At 39.1% G+C, this 20,442-nt stretch overlaps 1 protein-coding gene across 3 annotated transcripts in view; it reads left to right on the top strand.

Moving 5' to 3' along the window:
- The window catches only part of DACH1 (dachshund family transcription factor 1), a 295,749-nt gene that overhangs the window by 262,260 nt on the left and 13,047 nt on the right, over window positions 1-20,442 (top strand). For 2 of the 3 annotated variants that reach the window (XM_007424218.4, XM_088139521.1), the window contains 4 exons: window positions 700-851; window positions 10,531-10,678; window positions 12,421-12,564; window positions 12,972-13,040. In XM_007424218.4, coding sequence (XP_007424280.2) covers window positions 700-851; window positions 10,531-10,678; window positions 12,421-12,564; window positions 12,972-13,040 — 513 coding nt within the window. Of the gene's footprint in view, window positions 1-699; window positions 852-10,530; window positions 10,679-12,420; window positions 12,565-12,971; window positions 13,041-14,465; window positions 14,719-20,442 lie in introns of those variants that run through there. The other variant, XM_088139522.1, reaches the window with a different exon arrangement.

The raw sequence follows: 20,442 nt of genomic DNA, 5'->3' as shown, positions 1-20,442 counted from the left end.
AAACAACAACAACATGAAAACGAGAATCCATGTACAGGAAGACTGAAGTCTTGGTATGGTATGTATCCCAAGTGAAATCCCTGATCTCCAGAGTCTGGAGGCAGCAAAGGGTGTGTTGGGGAAGGAGAGACTGAAGATTCTCCATCTCTGAGATGTCTGTTGGGAGTGGTGGCGATGGAGTTCCTCTCTCTCAAGATGGGTAGATAATTGAGGAAGATGTTGCTTTTTCTTTCTTGATGAAGGAGAGAGTTGACTGTGAGCAAACGAACAGAATAACTTCAACATAAATCATAAGTGGTCCACATAAAATATGTATCATAGCAGGAAACATTCTATTGTCTTCCTAGACAGCACACAAACTAAAATGAGATAATTGGGAAGTTACCCATAAAGTCAGCCTAAATATATTATCACAAGTATGTGTGAGATAATATTAGTTTTAAAAAGATTCTATGGCACTGTAAACTCAGTCTCATTAGAGGCTGCATTTAAAAGGCTTATAAAGTTACTCATTAATGTTATCTTGTTGTATCTCCACAGCTTTTTCATTAAAGAAAATTCAGCAGAAAGCATTTTTTCCTGATAGCAGGAACCAATTTGCAATAAATGTTCTGGAAATCACTAGGGAAGCCATTACTGAGGTCTAATAAAAACAGACAAGCGTAACTTGTTCTATATTTTTGTTTCAATCACATACAGATGAGACCCCGCTCTCCACACCAACCACAAGAGACAGCCTTGACAAACTTTCACTAACTGGGCACGGACAACCTCTTCCTCCAGGTTTCCCATCTCCTTTTCTATTTCCTGATGGATTGTCCTCCATAGAAACCCTCCTGACTAATATCCAGGTAGGTCACCGCAAAACAAGGCAGAAAAGATGCTCTTGGAACAGATGCCTTTTACTTCAGCTAGCACTTCATCATTTTGAGTGTCAAAGGCAGCATGATAATCAAACGAGTTTCAAAAATCCATCTAAATGCCGTACATAAAAATGTGCTTTTCGGGCCAAACCGCTACTGATGTTGCCAGTGGTGGGTTTCAGATGCTCTTCTCTGTTGAACAATAAAGATTCACAGCGATCCGTCTGACTTCACTTATGGCACTCAATTGAATGAGCCTCAGTAATGAAAAGTTTGAGACTGCATTGATTGACCTGCAGAAAATATGCCTTTAATACAAAAGACGTTTTAAGAAAGTGTTTTTTAAACAAATGCAATTGAGGATAATCATTGAAGCATAGATTCTAAAGGGCGCTGCCAACTTTTCTGAAGATTTCCTAGGAAGGACTTGAAATTTTAAGTAGCACAGCGCATATTAGGTAGGAAAAGAAAGCTGAGGGCTGGGGAGGTTACCCACACATTTACTGATGTTGCCTGTGTGAGGTGGACTTCTTGCAATCATGCAATTTCAGGATTTATGGTGCCCCTAGGCCATATTGACTGCTAGCGCCATCCCCTTCAGTGCAAGGATTTGTATTTTTAGAATGATTTGGAAGAAGGGGCAGTGTTGGCACCTCCTAAGCTTTGGTGCCCTAGGCCAGTGCCTGCTCTGCCTTAGCCAAAACCAGCCCTTCATGATCCATGAAGCAACAGCCGTTCGTGAATCTCCAAATAAAGCCTTTCAACATCTTCCTAGTATGAACTAGGAACTTACTTCCCAGTATGAATATAATTTGGAGTCAGTAATGTTAGAAAGATCCTGAGACAAAAAATGATAGATAAGGGATAGATAGATAGATAGATAGATAGATAGATAGATAGATAGATAGATAGATAGATAGATAGATAGATAGATAGATAGATAGATGGGTGGGTGGGTGGGTGGGTGGTTGGGTGGGTGGGTGGGTGGGTGGATGGGAGGGAGGCAGGCAGGCAGGCAGGCAGGCAGGCAGGCAGGCAGGCAGGCAGGCAGGAAACTTAGCAAGGTTTGCAAGCTTAGTTCACACTGTTGAAGTGTTGGAAGACTACTGAGCACAACATTAGAACTTTATAGATTCAGGGAAATTGGGGTACCGGATTTATATAATAATAAACCATAAAAAATAGCTTTACAGCTCTGCATGAAAAATGGGAGCATAATTATGTTCATAAATTTGTAAGATTCCGTATATGAGAGGTGTACAAAATTAATAGTTGATTTCCAAAAGGGAAATGATATTTATTGTTTCTGTGTGGTTATTTAGCCAGGCATGAGGAGATACCCAATTTTATTTTATTATCCAAATGAAGCTAGAAATTGAACTGTAAAGCAAAAGCCAAGCCAGGAGTCCCCCAACCCTTGCACAGGAGGAGGAGGAGGCGGCAAAGGTTCTCTCCTGCTTCCTGCCTGAGAACACTTTTGTTAGTCCAGGTGTGCTCCTGGCAGTCCAATTTGCCCCCGCAAGAACAGCTGCTGAAAGAGTTCGGCTGATGGGCGTGTCCTTGAGGGCGGCAGTAACAAACTTAGTGGGGCAGCCAAGGCAGGTTGGGGTATTTTGGGTTTCACTGGCAGCCCCTGCATTCTTCTATGCGGGGCCAAGACTGGTAGTCTTTCTGTGCCAATAATACTTTCCAGAGCTTTGTGCAAGGCAAGATAAAATTCTGTGGTTACTCTGAGAACCTTTCAGAACTTGTTGCTCTCCTGAATACGATTTCACTTATAGCAAAGGTTTTCTAAAAGAACAAGCCCAATTAGTAAAGAAATTTGCAATGGGTGCTAAACTGGTCCTTTACTGAACTTGGTGGAGCTGACTTGTATGCAGGCATGCATAGGATTTCATGTCTGGATTACACAATAATCCAAATCATGGTGTGGTGGTTCTGGACCAAGCCATGGATATAAATATTCTCTTACCTTGGCCATGTTAGTTTCCTTTATGAACAAGACTTCCAACCTATCACCCTGCTTAAAAAGGGCATAAACAGTGAAGCCGTCTGAAGCTTTGGATTTGCTTCCAGAAAGATGCTTCAGTCTGCAACTCATGAAGGCACTTATGCCTTGCCTTTGTTTGCTGGGGGGGGGCAGGGTGGGGAGGATCCTGGGAAAAGATGTGGTTGCCTTAAAGAGTTGTAAGAGGACTAACAGCCACCTTTTCCAAATTATTTCTGAAGCATTACGCAATTCTAATGAACAGCCAAAAGGCTTTTTCCATTCTGCCTTTGACAACATGCACGTTTGCAGGTTGAAACTGGGAGCATTTCGGCTATTTTCCAGGTGGGGTTTGGGAGCAAATAAAACTCACTGCCTGTATTAAAGGAGGAGTCCCAGGTGCCACTGGACGGCTGGCTGCCATTTCTTTTCCCACAAGTCTCCAAAGCAAAAATTTATGATGAAGAAATTCTAGGAAAAAAGACCTCGTCTCAGTTTTAGATATAAGCACATCAAAAGATGTACCAACATGGTGAGAAATAGACTTTAATTCTGGTGTGTTAACAGGAAATGAAAAAGGAGATAGTGAGGATAGGACTTTCTTCTGCAATAAAGAAGAGCTACTCTTTATTAAACTGTTCTGTGTTCATACCTTCTGTTGGTTTTAAAATGCAGTTATGTTTAGCTTCTGGTAATGATTTGCAAATCAATTTAAGTGTAATCAATAAATACATCGATTCATTCTTAGAGTGATATAACTGATCAACTAAAAATAGTTGCCAATCCTGTTATTAACTCATGTTTTATACATAATGATATGTATGCATACAGGGCTAAGAATGCTGAATGAATTTCACTTCTTGATAATCTGAAGATATACTGTAAAATAGAAGCACATTTGTTTTACAAACAACATGAGTGCTAGTGATGTGACAATTTAAAAGTCTGAAGGATGAAGTCATGTAGATAAAACAAAAGAATGATTGTATTTGTATGTGGGAGCTTCTATACTGCAAAATAATTTGCAAACATTAAATCAAACAAAACCTGCAATTTTATACCAACATTTTTATCTGCTTTCTGCCAGTATTTATGAGAAGATGATTCTTTCATCGGGATGCTAATAAAAGGGAAAAGTTACAAGTTCTCTACTATTGTTTACCTGTGTATGTATGAATCATGAGTCTACAGAATAATGAATTTGGCCATCAAATAGAGCTATCAAGTGATTTCAAATGATTTGTTTAAACGATTTGTCAGCAATTTAAAAATAGTCATTGGAAACAGGAGTGGGCCATTTCAAATTATGACTTTAACCTTGTTTTATTTCAAGGTTTGATGCAGAAAATACAAAGCTTATCCAAATGAAATCATCTACTTACATTGTGTACATACACTATGCTTTTCAATGAAATGGAAAACTAGTTAAAAGAAGTCATTCACCTTTTCTGTGAATTCAGTGAATTCCCTGGGTGGATTCTGCAGAATCCAAGTTGTAATCTGGATTAATCAATTGATTTCTGTATCACCTTCAACTGAGTGTTTTTCCAGCATAATTTATGCACAAATTTACATAAAAACAGTGGAAGAATTAAAAATAACTGTGGGAAAGGGAAACAGATATAAAGGCAGGAAAATGAAATATAGCAGCAGCAGCAGCAGCAGCAATAATAATAATAATAATAATAATAATAATAATAATAATAATAATAATAATGTTTTAAAGTAGTGCCTAAAACCTATTAGCTTTGCCATCTAATTTCCCTGGGAAGCAAGTGAAGAAGACCTGATTGTAAGGGTGGTAAGATAAAATACAAATATAAATAAAGAGGTACGATTGAAACAGATTAAAAGTTGCAGCGTTTGACATAAAAATGAGTACTGTAAGTGGAGTTACATAAAAAAACATAAAAAGCAGTGTAAGAATGATTAACACAGCTAAAAGAGATTGGATGGAAAAAAAAACTTTTCCAGTGGTGTCAGAGGGGGCAGACCAGAGGTTGTCCACAGCTGTGCAATCCAAGCTGTTGTCTTGACTTTTTTGACTCCTTCGGCACATGTCACTGATTTTTGCTTATTTAGTGCTGAAATGTTGGCGCAGAGCAGGCTTCCCTGGGAAATCCTTCTGGTTGGAGCTCAGCTGAGGAACGAGTTTGCCTCTTTGGAGGCCTATGAATGCTCTCCTCCCGTAAGCTGCTTAAAAAAGGAGGAGATCTGAGAGACCAGGATCCAAGTGGGATCTACTTGAACCTGACCCTGGAGATCCATGTGGAATAAAAGCTTCAGGTGTTAAGGGCAACACTTTCTGTTTAAAAAGGTGGCTTATGATATCAAACCTATAAATATGCAAAGGTGAAACAGTGAAAAATAAAAACAAATTGCCTAGATATGAATAAAGTCTGATCACCAGATCTTGTGAAGCTTACTAGAGTCAACTAGAAGCAGGGTTGAGTATAGCAAACAACCATTTGAACAGCAAATTGTTTTCCAGAAGAGGAAGCTGCTTAGGTGGGGAAATTACAGTTTGTCATCTGAGATGGAATCACCGCTTCCTTCTATTTATCCTCCTGATAGCAACCTGTGAAGGTAGGTTGGGCTCAGAGAGAGTGATTGCTCCAGAGAGGTTCATAGTCAGCTGGGCATGAATTTGAACTTGGTCTCCATTTAGCCATCTCTGGTGGGCGAGACAAGAATGTAATTGGGCCCAAGGATCCAATATTACTGTGAGTTTAACAAGTTCCGCTCAAAGGGACTAAATCTCTACTTAATTTCCTTCCTCAAACACAGCCCCACCATGGTGCCATGTCTGGCTAAAAATACAAGTCAGGCAGCCAGAAACATAAGGACAATCCGAGGGTGTTCGAAGCAGCTAAAGGACACCTGTCAGTCCTCCTGTGTTTCTGAACAGATGAAGCTTTTCTTCAGCTTGGCTCAGAGAGCTGTCTAACTAGGAACAGGGATGAGAAAGCTCCAGCGATTTCAGAACAAAGACGGTGGTGTTTAAACAAAAGTCATTTACTGAAAGCGTTTCTGGTTCTGCGTTTTAGCTGAAAGCAGGTTCTGGAGACACCTGAAGTAGGAATGTTTAACGGGGTGGGGATGTTCCTGCTTTTGCAACCCAAAAAAAGAAGGGTTTGTGGGAAGGAACTAAAAAGGAGACTCACTCATTAGGCAGAGAAGGATGAGCCCTCATCTCCGATTGTCCTTCTCCTTTACTTGAGGTCATTCTCTAGCAGTTTGCCCTCCTTGAGATGAAGCTTTGTCTGAAAACGTTCCCATTGGCCTTCTTCCCATTCTTCTCACTTGCTGTTTTCCACAGTTATTCCTGATGCATTAGTAGCAGAGAAAAGACTTCTGCTTTTTACACCACCAACTTCAGGAAATTTACAGAAATTTCAACTGAATTTTTTTAAATTTAAAATTTACAGAAGATTCAGTTGATATTTTTCAAAGGCCCAGCTTGTAGCCTCGAAAGAGGAAGGTTCTTCATTATGTAAAGAAAAGACCCCCAAATTAAAACTTTATCATCAATTGGTCTGAGGAGGCGGGGGGAGGAATTTTATTGGGATGAACAAAAAGTTATGGAATAGTCAGCAAGTGGGTTTTTGTTGTTGTTTTGTTTGGGGGATTTTGTTTTAGACTAGTTATTAAATAAAGATAGCAAGAAAAGGAAAGGCTGTGCTGTGTGTTGGAACTGTAGCTGGAAACTTCCATGAGTTTTGATAAGATCTTTTAAAAAATAGAAAATACATTATATGGGGGGGGAATCATTACCCATTCTTCATTATCATTTCTCCCACATGATGCTTGGAACTAAAGGAAAACTATTTCCCCTCCCGTTTTCCCCCCAGGATGGGGGGGGAGAGTCTTTGGGCGGATGCTTTTCATCTGGGATTGGTTAGAAGGAAAGTGTTAATCGCTTGCACATCTGGTGCAAGGTGTCCGTGTTTGGTCTGGGCTGGAGACAATTTCGAAAAGGAAATGTCCTTCGGTGCTGTACTGAGTTGGGGCTGAAATATGAAAACGCTTCTCGCAAAGTCCTAACCATTACATTTATTGGGATATGATCGATTTGGAATGGATGATTTAGAGAAGTGTGGCAGGAGGTGCAGGAGCGTCTCTCTCCCTCCGTCTCTGCTGCAGTTCTTCTTCTTTTCTTCCCTTGGTTTTCTTCCTATGGTGCTCCATACAGATCCCTGGCCATCAGCAAAGCAGGTTGAAGGAGAAATTACAGCCATTCTTCCCATGACGTTGCTTATCCCTAAGAGAAGTACCGATATGAGATGTGTTTGTGTATAACTTTCTCATTTGACATGAGAAGCTTTTCCTCCTGGATTAATCACGATCATGCAGGCAAAGATGGCTTTGATGGGTAGGGGCATAGATACAAGTTGGGCTGAGATACAAGTTGTGGTCCTCTGTGAGCAGAGAAAGACAGGCATCCGCTGTGGATACTACTGTATGGGCACCTTCGGTTTGGGTTGCTGCAACATGTCCCCTTGAAGATGTTCTGAGACTTCAATTAGTGCAAAACAAAATGGCAACATTACTGACTTGACCACTACGAGTTGTCAGCTGCACTGGCTGTAAGTCTCCTTCTTGCCCCAGTTCTGAGTAGTGATGATCCCCAAAGCATTAATCCGCTTGGGTCAGAATCCTCCAAAGAGGAGCTCGTGCAAGGCACAGCTGCCTGGGGACTTCAAACATTCTCCTGTCATCTCTTCTGGATGTTCCCACGCCAACTAACGGTACAACATCTCAGTCATGGGCAATATGCTGTTCAGGAAAGCAGCCCTAATGCCCTGTGTCTTCAGGACCACATTACAACCTCGCCTTCCTCTTTTCCCAGGCACTGTTGAAGATAGCTTTGCTTTGACATATTCTCATTATACGGAGAACATGTATACATTATACTAAATATATGCTGTCTTGTGCTGTGTATTCTGTTATTCTTTGCTTTATGGTCTAGAACTGTTTATTGTTTTAAATCCCCTTGAAATCCATGTAAGGAATTTTGGAATTCTGGTGGACCTCCAGATATTGTTGAACTTTGATTGCCACCACTCCTATTTAGAGTGTCCAAGAGTAAAGATGATGATTAGAGCTGAACAAAATAGCATCCGAGAAGCCTCACATTTCCTGTGGGTTGAAGCAGAAAATATTTATGTGGAAAAAAGAACAAAAAGTCAATGTAAGTTCGCCATTGAGGCCTCTTGATAGCCAGCATTCGTGTCTACTAATGAGCAGCATAACTTGGTTTAAGTAAGGATTTATTTTAAAGTGTTGAGTGAATCTTCATGGTTATTCTTGGACATAGGTGTCCTACTTGCATTTCTTTAGGAAGCAGGGCAGTTAGATAAATACTGTAAGCATTCCAGTTTTTGCTTTCCAGCCCCTCCATGAAATAGATCAGCCTGAGAGACAAGCCCTGTTCAGATGTTTGTTGCCACAGCATTTAATTTGCTCATCCAGATGCAATGTCAAAGAATTCCATTCTTTCCAAGCACATCACATTAGACTTTCACTGGCAGGATGGGTGCTTTTGCACCAGCCTGGCTCCGAGGCTGCCTCTTGGCCGCCCTGCTGAAGGCACTTGATGCAACTTCTAAAAATGGAAGTTCATTTTCTCTAGGTTCTAAGTAATCCCCAGTGGGTTGTTGAGCCAAAAACGCCCTTTTTCCAGACATAATGAGCAGCATTTCCATAAACCACATTAGAACAAAGTGTTTCAGAAATATGTTGGGGGAATAACAGAGATAGGAGACAAGATGGTCCTGACCCCAGCAAAAGTGTTCAGCGTCCTTCTCAGCTTCACATTTTGCAAAGTTGCTTAATTTAAAATTACCCCATCATGCTTTCAGCTTAGCATTATTCTTCATGTTTACCCATGATTGTTTCATATTTAAAGAACAGCAAAATATTGTGTTTTGTCAGCCAAGGACAATAATAGTTTAATAGTAATTTATTTTCCATTGCTACTGATAATACAACCAATCAACACGTTAAGTGGTGCCAACATTGGCATGTTGCTAAATAAATCTCTAGGCTTTGCGCTGCGAATACATCTTTCAAAGATAAGTCAACAAGAGCAATCAGAGCAGAAAATTAGAATTTGGTATGTTAGAATTAAAATACAGCTAAACTAAAGTTTTAATTGGGGTGATCTAAAAGGGCACTTGATGTAATGATCTCTTTCATTTGTTACTAATTGTTTGTTCCTGATGAAGAAGAAACATGTACATGAATGTTGCTGTCTGAGGAAAGATGGCAGTTGCCATAGTAGCTAGTTTCCATGGTTGAACAAGAAGGGATCATCCAAATGAAAGGGAGGTCTGCTTCTGAATTTTAACTTCTTTCTTGACACTTTACCACAAGAGATGGGTTTTGTTGGTGTCATAATACTACATTGTTTAAAAATCTGACCTCAGAGTTTAACAGAAGGCATACTATACTGCATTCAATTTTTCCTCCATCTGAGGCAGGAGAAATCCTGTTTCTGCATTCTGCTGGAGGCGGAACCTCACTTACCTACACTTTGCTAGAGGAGGTGAAATGCAGATTGCCCAGTTACTCACTGATAAAGTAGATCAAAAACTGAGCGCACGTGTGCCCATGCAAAAGAATTAAATTTCTTTTTTCAACATTTATCTCGGTTTGATTAAAACGTGCCAGCAGTTCTCATGACTGTCTCATGTACATTCCTTGCATTATCTCAGAAAACAAAACTGTTTGGGGAGTTACTTCGTGCACTGATGTTCTCTGTGTTTAACACAGCAAAGGGAACTTTTACTTCACACCAGGTTGCTTAATCGAGGCTGTACTTTGTCATGCTGTGGGAGCACGTTCCTAATTTCTGAATACTGACTTTCAGAAAATTTACTTCCTGAAGGCCTGAAGTTTTGGAAAAGGAAGAATCCCCTTCTGAAGCCATAGTTAAACCATGAATAAGCAAACAGTCCAGCCTATATGTAATACTGGAACTGGTTGAGATTTAAATTATATCAACAAAGAAGTGTTGAATCTTTGCAAGCAGCCGAACTGTATTTTATGGAGAAGATGTGACCAGTTGATGGACCTGCAAAATGGAGTTTCTTTGCTTTCTGTTAGATCTTTCCAAAATAAAAATGCTACATATCGATATTAGACCTTCTAGGAATAGCATAAATATGTGACTCTTCTCTGGTTTGCACCTGTACTGATGTCATGACTTCTACATAATTAGTGTCCTTTTTAAAGTAGAGCATAATTCATCACCTGCTTCCTCTTTCGGTAATCTTTATTTCATAGACCGAGGGCAGTAAACCTGAGCTGAACTCATCCATAATTCAATCCAACAGGTTCATCTACACATGAGAGTTCCAGTCCGCATAAAGAGTTCTTGAATGTCACTTATCCCTTTCCTTCCAAGACATGATCAAGTCCATCAAACTTAGGTCCCATCGAAACCAGCATGAAGTCATGATTAACATGGCCATTAATTTAAGCAAGGAGAGCTAGTTTTGACCGGCTCTAACCCTTTATCTTTCGATTATTATAGCTGACGGAAGTAGAGGCTTATACGTATCTTCAAGACTGTGACCTAGTGACAAGTTACTGTGAAAATTGTTCATAAATAATATAAATCAATTCTGTGGTTTCATATTTCAAAGGCTGATTGTGTACTCCGTTGTCTTCAATCAGGGGCTGTTAAAGGTTGCCATAGATAATGCACGGGCTCAAGAGAAGCAGGTGCAGCTTGAAAAGACGGAGCTCAAAATGGAGCTGTTCAGGGAACGAGAACTGAGAGAAACACTTGAAAAACAGTTAGCTGTGGAGCAGAAGAACAGAGGTAACCAAAATAAAATCATTACCTTGTATATTAACCTAGTTTTACCAAGCTATCTCAAAACATCAAGATACGATCTTGCATAATTTCTATACCCACGAGCGTTGATTATGATTCTATGTGGGGGGTTCATTTTTTTTTTCTTACTTGGATTGAAAGAATACCGCTAAGAATAGGCAGGATATCCTGATATTCCTGTGGATGCCCATTAGAACTGGATAGCAAAGTTCCCAAAAGCTCTCTGGCTCTACATCTCAACAATTATGAGTCTCAGGACAAAAGGGTTTTCTTACAGCTTAATGCACTGCCATAATTCTGTGCTTCATAGTCTCCTTTCCACCACAACCCACCATAAATATGATGATCAACTGAAGAAATCTAAGAATTCTTAAAGGAGTGAATGTCTTGTTCTCACATCATTTCAATGTATATTCTGATAAATGGACTTAAGCTTTATGTACTAAAATTATAACTCAGCATGTTACAACAAGTAGTCACAAAGCTTATATGATGGAAGATATACATCTGTATGGATGTGTTTGTGTGTATATTGTTTAGTTGTCCCATTTAGTTTCATTTGATTTCCATTTCTATCCTCTAATTAATCACAGCTTTGATTGTAGTAATCTGAAATCACATCTTTAAGTGGACAGGTGTACAGGAAAGACTCCCTTCCCATGGTGGCGAATCCCACAATGCCAGACACAAAAGACAGAGAGCAGTAAAGACATCATTCCAAAAGTAGCCTTCACTGTCTTTGACTTCGTGAAGGCTGTTGGTCGTGTGGTTGTCGTAAAAGATCATAAAGCTGTCCAAAAGGTGATTCTAATGGGGTTCTAAGGTAATCAGTTCTGGTTGGTAACAGCCCTGTTGCTTCATATACATGTTCTGTTGGATCAGGACAGGTGTGAGAAAGACAGCTATTATTTTATATTATAAATCCCCCCTGAAATGTTAGATATGATCACAGAAATTGTGCTGTAGATATCTGTGAGATGAATGTTCTTTTACCTGCTGGAGGAGGGCCGGGTAAGAAAATCAGCAAATGATGATCGTCCCAAAGCGATGAATGAAGTTTGAGTGGGAAAAACAGGGTTGACTACCTTGTGAGAAACAAAGGTCTATCAGAATTTGGGGGAAATTATTCAACAAATGCGTAGGTTTATTTATCTCAGTCACTTCTGCAGAGCTGTGATGGGCAATAATTGGTGAAATGAAGCTACAGCCGAAACTCTACTTTATGGGAAAGAAAAGAGCATGAAAGCAGCAAAGAACAGGATATTTAGTTGTGAGATATTTGGAGAACAGACTGTTTGTTCCATAGATATGCAGAGTTTTCAAGCATGCATAACAGCCATGAGATTTTTTTTTCTTTTTCCAAGCCTTCATTTCTGCCTTTCAGAAGTGCTTTCAATTCATGGACTCTGGTCCTAAACAGCTGGAGGGGAACATTGTATCTGGGTGTAGTTGTTGAGCTGCACAATTGCAACTTTGACCAAATGTTAGGGCTAACCACCAGGAAGTGATAGAGATGTACCATGTTATGACCATTTTTGTGTACAGCACCGCAAAACGTGCCCTTAGAATTAACCCTGGTTCACGGTATAAACCATGGATGCATGAATGGAAAATTGTGTACTAAATGTTGCCATAGCAATGCTCATAAGCCCCAGAACAAATAAAATATTAGAGCCAAGGTCTTGTGGTTGAACTTGAATGGATGTATTTTTTTCCCCCCACAACAGCAATAATTCAGAAAAGGTTAAAAAAGGAAAAGAAGGCCAAGAGGAAATTGCAGGAAGCACTTGAATTTGAAACGAAGCGGCGAGAACAAGCTGAGCAAGCGCTAAAGCAAGCAGCTTCCACGGATAACCTCAGGGTCCTAAATGGTAAGATGATGGCCTTTTCTTCTGTCTGACCAGTGCTGGGTTCGAGTGGTCATGCCTGCGCTGAGCGCAGGGAAGAAAAACAAGCCACACACTTCTTCAGGGAAACGATGCTCCCTTTCTCTCCCTGATTTGATTTCTGTCTTCCTCTAAGGGGAGGAAATCTAAAAGAACAGAGTTTTATTTAATTATTAGCTGGGCCATGCCACCCCCTCTCGCTGCGCTAACATTTCCTTCTCATTAATCTTGCTCATCACAGAATTACGGTGCTGGCACCCCATTTTTGTTCAACATTAAAAAGAGAGGCAAAGGTTGATTGTACAGTGATTCAGAAGTGGTAACAGGTTGTAAAAAGAGCCCTTTAAGATCCAAGTGAAATATGTGTCAGCTGAACCTTTCTGTGCTTTTAGATTCTCTGACCCCAGAGATAGAAGCTGACCGCAGCGGGGGCAGAACAGATGCTGAGAGGACAATACAAGGTAGGAATTTTCAAAAGGCCATAAATCTAGATCTCACTATATTAGTTTTTCCTCTACTTTAGCCTGCTATTCAAGCATGCAACCTACCATCTGGGCCACATCAAAACAAGTTCATACAAGGTCAGGTTCATCTGACTTTTTTAGAAGAGAAAATTCATTTTGTGTGATAGATTTCCTTTAAATTAGCGGGTCATTCCAGTTTATATAATGCAATTAGAAGAACAATTAATCTGAGACAATGAAGAATTTCATTCAGCATGGTGAGCATAAATGCATTTTTAGACTGTCTGAGGCCACACATTTTCAGTTGACGTACGAATCTGGCTTAACCAGATAATTTTCAAGACTGGCACACTTTATGATTTTCCAGTTTCTGAAACAAGCAAAGGAAGATAGAACATTCATAACTGAAACTTCTTGATTGTTATCCTGTACCTGAATAGATTTCACTGTCATTACAATTATTTATATTTTAATAATATAGAGAGGAAGCAAACGATGGAGAGATGATAGCTCATATATTCTGAAAATTCTGTTTATCTTGTACAGCAGCTTCTGGGTCAAGGATGCTAATATGAATAATGAATAACACACATGAAGCATTTATTTTCCATTTTAAATGATGGTATATTCTTCAAAGACAACCCTATAATGATTAACCAGAGATGTCTTTTGTTTGCACTTTAAAGTAGCATTTACTGTCTTTTTATACTAAATCTTGTTTTATAATTCCTGTGAGGTATTGTGACTGCTGTTATACCATAGGAAAATATTGAAAAAGATAATAAGCAATGCAGTTATTAAACATGCATCAATAATAGTAGTAGTAGTAGTAGTAGTAGTAGTAGTAATAATAATAATAATAATAATAATAATAATAATAATAATAATAATGAACAGAAAGTTTGTCTCTTCTTCACACATCAGGAGGCTCACTGGAGAATTGGCCATGAATTATTTTGCAAGGTGAGATCTCAGTGACAGCAGCAGGAAAGTGGTAGCTGGTTTGATGACTCATCATTGTTTGAAATATATTAGCTCTGTACAAATTACCAAGCTCTGAGCGAGTGAGATTAACTTAATTTAACATTCTGCCTATCAGCACCTCAATTTCATTGAATTTGCCCATCAGACTGTCCAATTCATCTTTTTTTATGTTGTTGCTGTTAACCAAAAACCCAACAGACGTGTATATCTGGAAGATGAATACAGAGGTTGCTGAGTTTTGCCTGCCCTGATTTTCTGGGAGAAAGTTGGAACATTCAAACAATCTTAACTCTGTTTTAAGATTAATTACTGTATGCAGTCCAATCTCAAACAGAATAAGTGTGGCAGGATGGAAAGAGTTTTGATCTAGAACAAAATAGATCTAGGTTCATTGGGTTGTAAAACTTCTCTGAGCTTGGCTTTTTATTATCCACCTAGGTAACATCTGCAAATGAAAAACCAAGGTCAGGAAACTCCTACAACTCAGACCTACCTGCATACTCTGCAGACCCAGGTTCATATCTTCATCTGGCCCTTGGAATTTTGAGCCAGTCATACCTCAGTCTACCTGCCTACCTAAATGATATATGATTAAAAGATATTTTTTAATTTGACGCATACTTACTTATTGAGACAAGATCTGATACCCAAAGCATCCTTCTAGTATAACAAAAAAGAACAGTGAACATAATTGAGCCTTTTGGAGGAAAGGGGGAATATAAAAGTAATAAACAAGCAACTCATTGTGCATAACAGAAATTTGTGGTGTCCAGAGACTTTGATGCTGGTTCTATAACGAGGCCATCAAATTTGTCCATCCTTCTCTTTTGACATTAGCAAGATGATGATCATCTAGGAGGTTAGATAGAAACAGCTTACACATACTGTTTGTCATAAATATATGCAGCATAGAAGTAATGAAACATAAATGTTATTCCTCTTGGCTGTATATAAATCAGAAGGTGATAGGACAGCTGTCTATTTACAAAGAGTCATTAATCTTTTGATTCTGAAAAATTGAGTGTGTTAGGAAAGCTTGTCAAAGTGAAGGAAGTGCATTTCATGAGTAGAATGGGGAAGTTTCCTAGGAGAAGAAGCATTCCTGCATATACAGAGGAATGGAGCACTTCATAAATGTTTTAGTAACAAGTTGGGTTTCAGTATTTTGCTGTCGGCTACTTTTGTTATTCATGGTTGATTTTTGCTCATCAGCCAATTAATTTCTTATTGGGTCTTTGTATCAGAATAAATTTTGGGAGCAGGCCTGAGAAGGTTTTTCTAGGAGGAAGTTACATTAAAATTAGTTTGCATTGAATGATTCCACAACACAGTTTTCAGATCGACTGATACAACTAAGGAAAAGCACATTACTCAACTGACTTGACTTGGTGTCTACAACATAATACATATTGCAAAGTTTTAGCAGGTTTAGAATACTGTGGTTAACAAATTTGAAGTATTTCTGGTCTAATGTTCTCTGGGCAGAAAATATCCACACATTTAAAATTCAGTACCCCCAAAGAATAAAAATAAACTTTATGTAGGTCATAATCTATAGAATTCCAGAGGGTTACCTTACAGTTTGAACTGTGGGAAAATTGGATGATCCAACATTGATATTTTAATAGAAGATAGTTGAGTCAGAACTGATCCATGGTTAAGTGCAACCAGAAGGAAGAAGTTCAGGACATAGGATGTTACAATAAGAATCATGCAAACTAATTCATCATTCCAATAGTTGCATGGGATTTCAAAATACCACTGTTGCTGGTCTATTTCTGGCCTAGCAGCTTGAAGGGCGTAGGATTTGGGTTATCAGTTATAAAAAGCTATTGCATTTCTGTATGTGACTGGAGTTTGCTTGTATTCTTTTGAAACAGAATTCCAGATTTATGAAACAACTGTCCAGAAAATAATGTATTTCATTATTATGAACACTCAACATATTTGTGCAGAGAAGACATTCACAACTTGTAGTAGATCACTGATAGACTTTGGGAAATGCCCAGTTTTCTGTAGCTAAGATGAAGCCTCAGTGAGGTTATTTTTTCCCCACTTATCTTACTATTTCCACAAGAGCGTTGCAGGTTTGCTGATCCCAAGTTATAACCAAACTTTGCTAAAAGTCTACACAAGCAGGATTGTCAAATAAATCCTACACCACTTGATTGGAAATGTAAATTGAATTGTTTTCTAAACAGATTTGCCCCCCCCCCCCGCTTTTAATCAATATTTGTAAGCCTGAATAAATGGGCATTGGTCTTCTATATCTTGTATCTGTTTTACATTTGAAAGCTTACTGGCTATTGTATTTAAATTTTTTCAAGAGCTTGGTTTAGTTCTGATGCCTGATATCGTATCATATTTAGAAAAGAAAGGTAAATCTTTCATAGACCTTGAAAAAAAAAAGAAACTTGATCATCATTAACAGGACATTTGTCTAAGAAAAATGCTCTTGATTCCCACATACCTCCTTCATAAACTTAGGGTCATCTAGTTGATCTGAGACTGGAAATCCAGGGGACATTTTGCCGTTCCAAATAATTGGAAAACACCACCGTGCTAAAGAATGCCTTGCTGAAGGTATTTTGCTACCTCATTTTTGAAGCTTAGATGAGGATTCCATTTGGGCATCCATCTTAATGTCTTTGTCTACTTCAGGTTGAACTCAGTGGCTGATAACTTAATTGTCATAGGTGATGGGGTGAAGTAAAGTAAAGCTTCTCCCAGTGTAGTTTTAGCCCAGTTTGTCCCTTGTTAATCTCCCATCAAAACCTGACCTGCTTAGCTTTTTGGTCCAGACAAAGTCAACGAGTATGCTATCTACTGGGGCTTTAAACCCTGAAAATGTTAGCATTCATATTTTAATCCAACTGAAGAACCAAGTCACCACAGGCTGGAGGGACTTAACTCCAGCAGTGTCATAAGAACTCTTTCCAGTGCAATATAGAAATAGTTATTCTTAGAATAATACACCATTGCTTTCAACATCAGCTATGATGTTTAAAGCAAATTCCTGTGTTCGTTGTCATGGCAGGTAATCAGCTAACTGAAAGATCAGCTATCCCACAATAATTTTTCCAACAAAATAAAAGAATAAATAAATTCCCCCAGTATGGAACCATCAGCTCAGTTCCTTTCCAAACTAGTCAGCCCCAACATAGAAGCAAATTAAATCTGTAAGGAGGACACAGAGGATCACAGACTTCTGCGATGTGATGAGGAATTTATAGCAATCAAGGTGTTGGACTAGAAACCGAAAGACTGAGGTCTGGTACTCCCTTCGAGTAGGAAAAGAAGATGAGTAAAAGTTTCTACTACCTCTGGTGTGCGCCACCTCAACGGTACCATCTGTAGAGCACCTCTCTATGGTCAGGAGTGGGATTTCTATAGATCTACCCAGACGTGTGATGTGCTTCCTACTGTCTTATGCCTGTTCACCCAGTAATTGCTTTATTTGGCTCTGATAAGCACTTCTGTTTTGTTTGGTCTTTAAACAGTTTCAGAAAGGAGAGAACCCCTCAAATTATATTTTGTGGCCTTGAAACACCTCTCACTCACCTATGGGGTTATGTCCATGAGTGCGTGTGTTTTCTTTTATAATTGATTTGCAGAGATTCAGAATGAAAACATTCATTCATTATGTACTTTACCTCTACTGCATTTCCCCCCCTTAACTAAGGATAAGCAGTGGAATTATAGTGCAGTACACAGAAATGAAACAATAATAAGTTTATTTCCTGTCTTCTAGCACAGCACTCTGGTACTTTGGCAGCTGTTCAGCTCTAGCTAATCAATTAAAGGCAACTTTGATTAAGTTAAACAAAAGGTGGTATTGATTGCTGACAGCAACCTATAAATAGGCTATTGTTTCATAGTGTTCATAGGTCACTGTTAGCTACACCTTTAAACTAGACATTCATTCTATTTATCATCTCACAAAGCAAAGCCTGGAGCACAGTTAAAGCATACAAACTTAGTCATTTCAGGGTTTCTTTCTCTTTTTTTTTAAAGAAAAGGAGTCTCCCTTAGAACCGCAGACGCTAATGTTTTTACATTAACATCTTGTTCTATAAGCTGCCTTCTTGAAGAGGCATAAAATCTCATGGCCTTCCTGTGAAATAATGATTCATCTTCTCAAATAGGGTATTCCAAGACTGCATTAAGACAACTGATGTCCAAAGGGGGTGCCAAGGCTGTGGTAAAAGTCAACAATGATACTGAGGGGCACTGAAAAGGTTGAGTGGGTCAGGCATTTCAGAAGGAAAACAAAATAGAAATGGAATCGGGTGGTTTTATTATTATTTTCAGGCAAAACGGTGCATTATTTATATGCAAAAGATTTGCAGAGTGTTTTCCTTCCCAAAGATATTATGCAAAGGAATTGTGTGAGTGTTTCTGGAGTGGAATGTCATAGCAACATGTTGCCAGTGCCTCATCACTTCCCATTCTGATGTTAAGATATATCAACCTTCCTATTGAAACAACCCCCTAAACCTTGCAGGACATCTCCCTCACTGGTTCAGCATTCTAGCCAACCGGGCGGTCCACAGCGTATGGTCCAAAAAGTGAAGATGGCAAGACGACCCAGGCCCTGCCTGTTTTTCATGTGTGTCACATGAGCTTCAATCACACCAACATACCCTGCTAGCCAATTACGAGAAGGCGAGGCCTCTCCTTTTCTTCCCTTCCCCTCCATTAGCCAGGGTTCACGTGAATTCTTGGCGAAGGTTGATTGAGTCTTTTAATTTTTAAAAGTATGTCTCAGGCTTGTGCAAAGCATTCAAAGCAAGCACTTTGCAAAGTGTTAGTGCAAGCAAATCACCCAGCCTTGAAGAACATCCATGGGAAGCTTTGCCTGTTGTACAGACTTATGGGTGCATGTCTCTTAAGTGGGAACTACCAGCGAGATGAAATGGCTGAGCACATATACAGATGCACAGTAACCGGGAACGGTCTTCAGAGCCCCTGCAGAAGCCATCAAAAGATACAGTTGCTATGGCCGTTTTAAGAGTGCTCTTCTCACTGTACCAGACCAGGTTTGCATGATTTGCGCACATAACAGCACAAAGCTTTCTCATCCTTTCTTGTGTCTCATTGACCTCAGTTGTGCCTAGAATCTTGGCAACAAAGAAAAGCTTTGACCAATATTCTTCTGTCTGTTCTTCTGTCCATCCTGTGACAAAGTTTGGGGCATTTGTTTAGGTCTGGAGGAGATTTAAACAAAAATAATTCACTATCCATTTCCGCAAAATTGAACATTGGAAATTGAACGTTAGATATCCAGGCACAATTTCAACTGGATACATATTGCACAAATAATGAATAACAAGGAAACTCTGATGTCTAATTTCCTCTCACCTTGGGAATATGTCTTGGTAGATACCTTAGAAGAAAACCATATGAGCTATTATTGGACCTACTGAATCATCACACATGCATATTTCTGAACACTGTCCAGGGCAAGGTTGAATAAAGAAGATTATTAATGTTAAATAAGAGTGATCTTCAGCCAGAAGGATTTACACCTTCAGGCCAATGAGAATGGCATCCACTAGAGTAACTGTTTTTCCATTCTAGACTAAAAAGCTACATTAAGCAAGGGAATTATCAAACTTTTTCCAAAGGTTTGGAAAAGAGTTAACTGAAATGAGATTTGTCAGCCTCTTTAAGTGGCTGCTGAAGGCAGCAGTTGAAGAATCTATCAAAATACTTACTCACCGAGCTGTCAAACTTAATGCATCCCTTTTCCCTTTGCTGTTACTGAGGTTCTCCTTAAAAACTTCCCTGATCATTAGAGATCATAATACCACTGCAGTAGCTCCTTGACTTGCAGCAATCAATATCCTGCTGGTGGCCCAATACTGAGTCTGAAGCTCTGCCCATTCTTCTAGGTCCAGATATCTAGAATGTTTTAGACTGGAGTTCTTAAACATGGAGACTTACAACAACAGTATGAGTTTCAGCAGGCGACGCTGATCATATAAACTGTCACCAAGATAGGATCTCGGACAAATGTCTTTGGTCCCACTTCAATACGAACCTGATTCATACTTCTTGGATTCAGATACGAATCAAAACACAATTATCCTTCCTTTTTCCATTTTTCCCAATTTTGTGATGTAGGCCTTTAATCAGTAAGGGGCAATTATATACAAAAATGAAGACAGGCAATATGTACCTTTTAAAAACTCTGTGCAAAAATGTGCGTATTTGGAAAAAGTACATAGGGAACTACATGTGAATTTTCATGCATATGAAAATATGCATGAAAACATGTGTTAATACAGAAATCAGACATAAGGATCTTTTGCAGAAAAAATGTTATTGGAGTTGTTGTCTTAATAGCTTCTTTTCATGGTTTATTGAGATGACAAGGAATGGGTCTGTCAACTCACCTACGTGCTTGTCAGCT

This window comes from Python bivittatus, unplaced genomic scaffold (assembly GCF_059951505.1).
Source record: "Python bivittatus isolate LINGU-HERP-01145 unplaced genomic scaffold, Pbiv_v1 ctg000210_np1212, whole genome shotgun sequence".
Taxonomy (NCBI): Eukaryota; Metazoa; Chordata; class Lepidosauria; order Squamata; family Pythonidae; genus Python; species Python bivittatus.
This window is presented reverse-complemented; position numbering and strand designations above follow the sequence as displayed.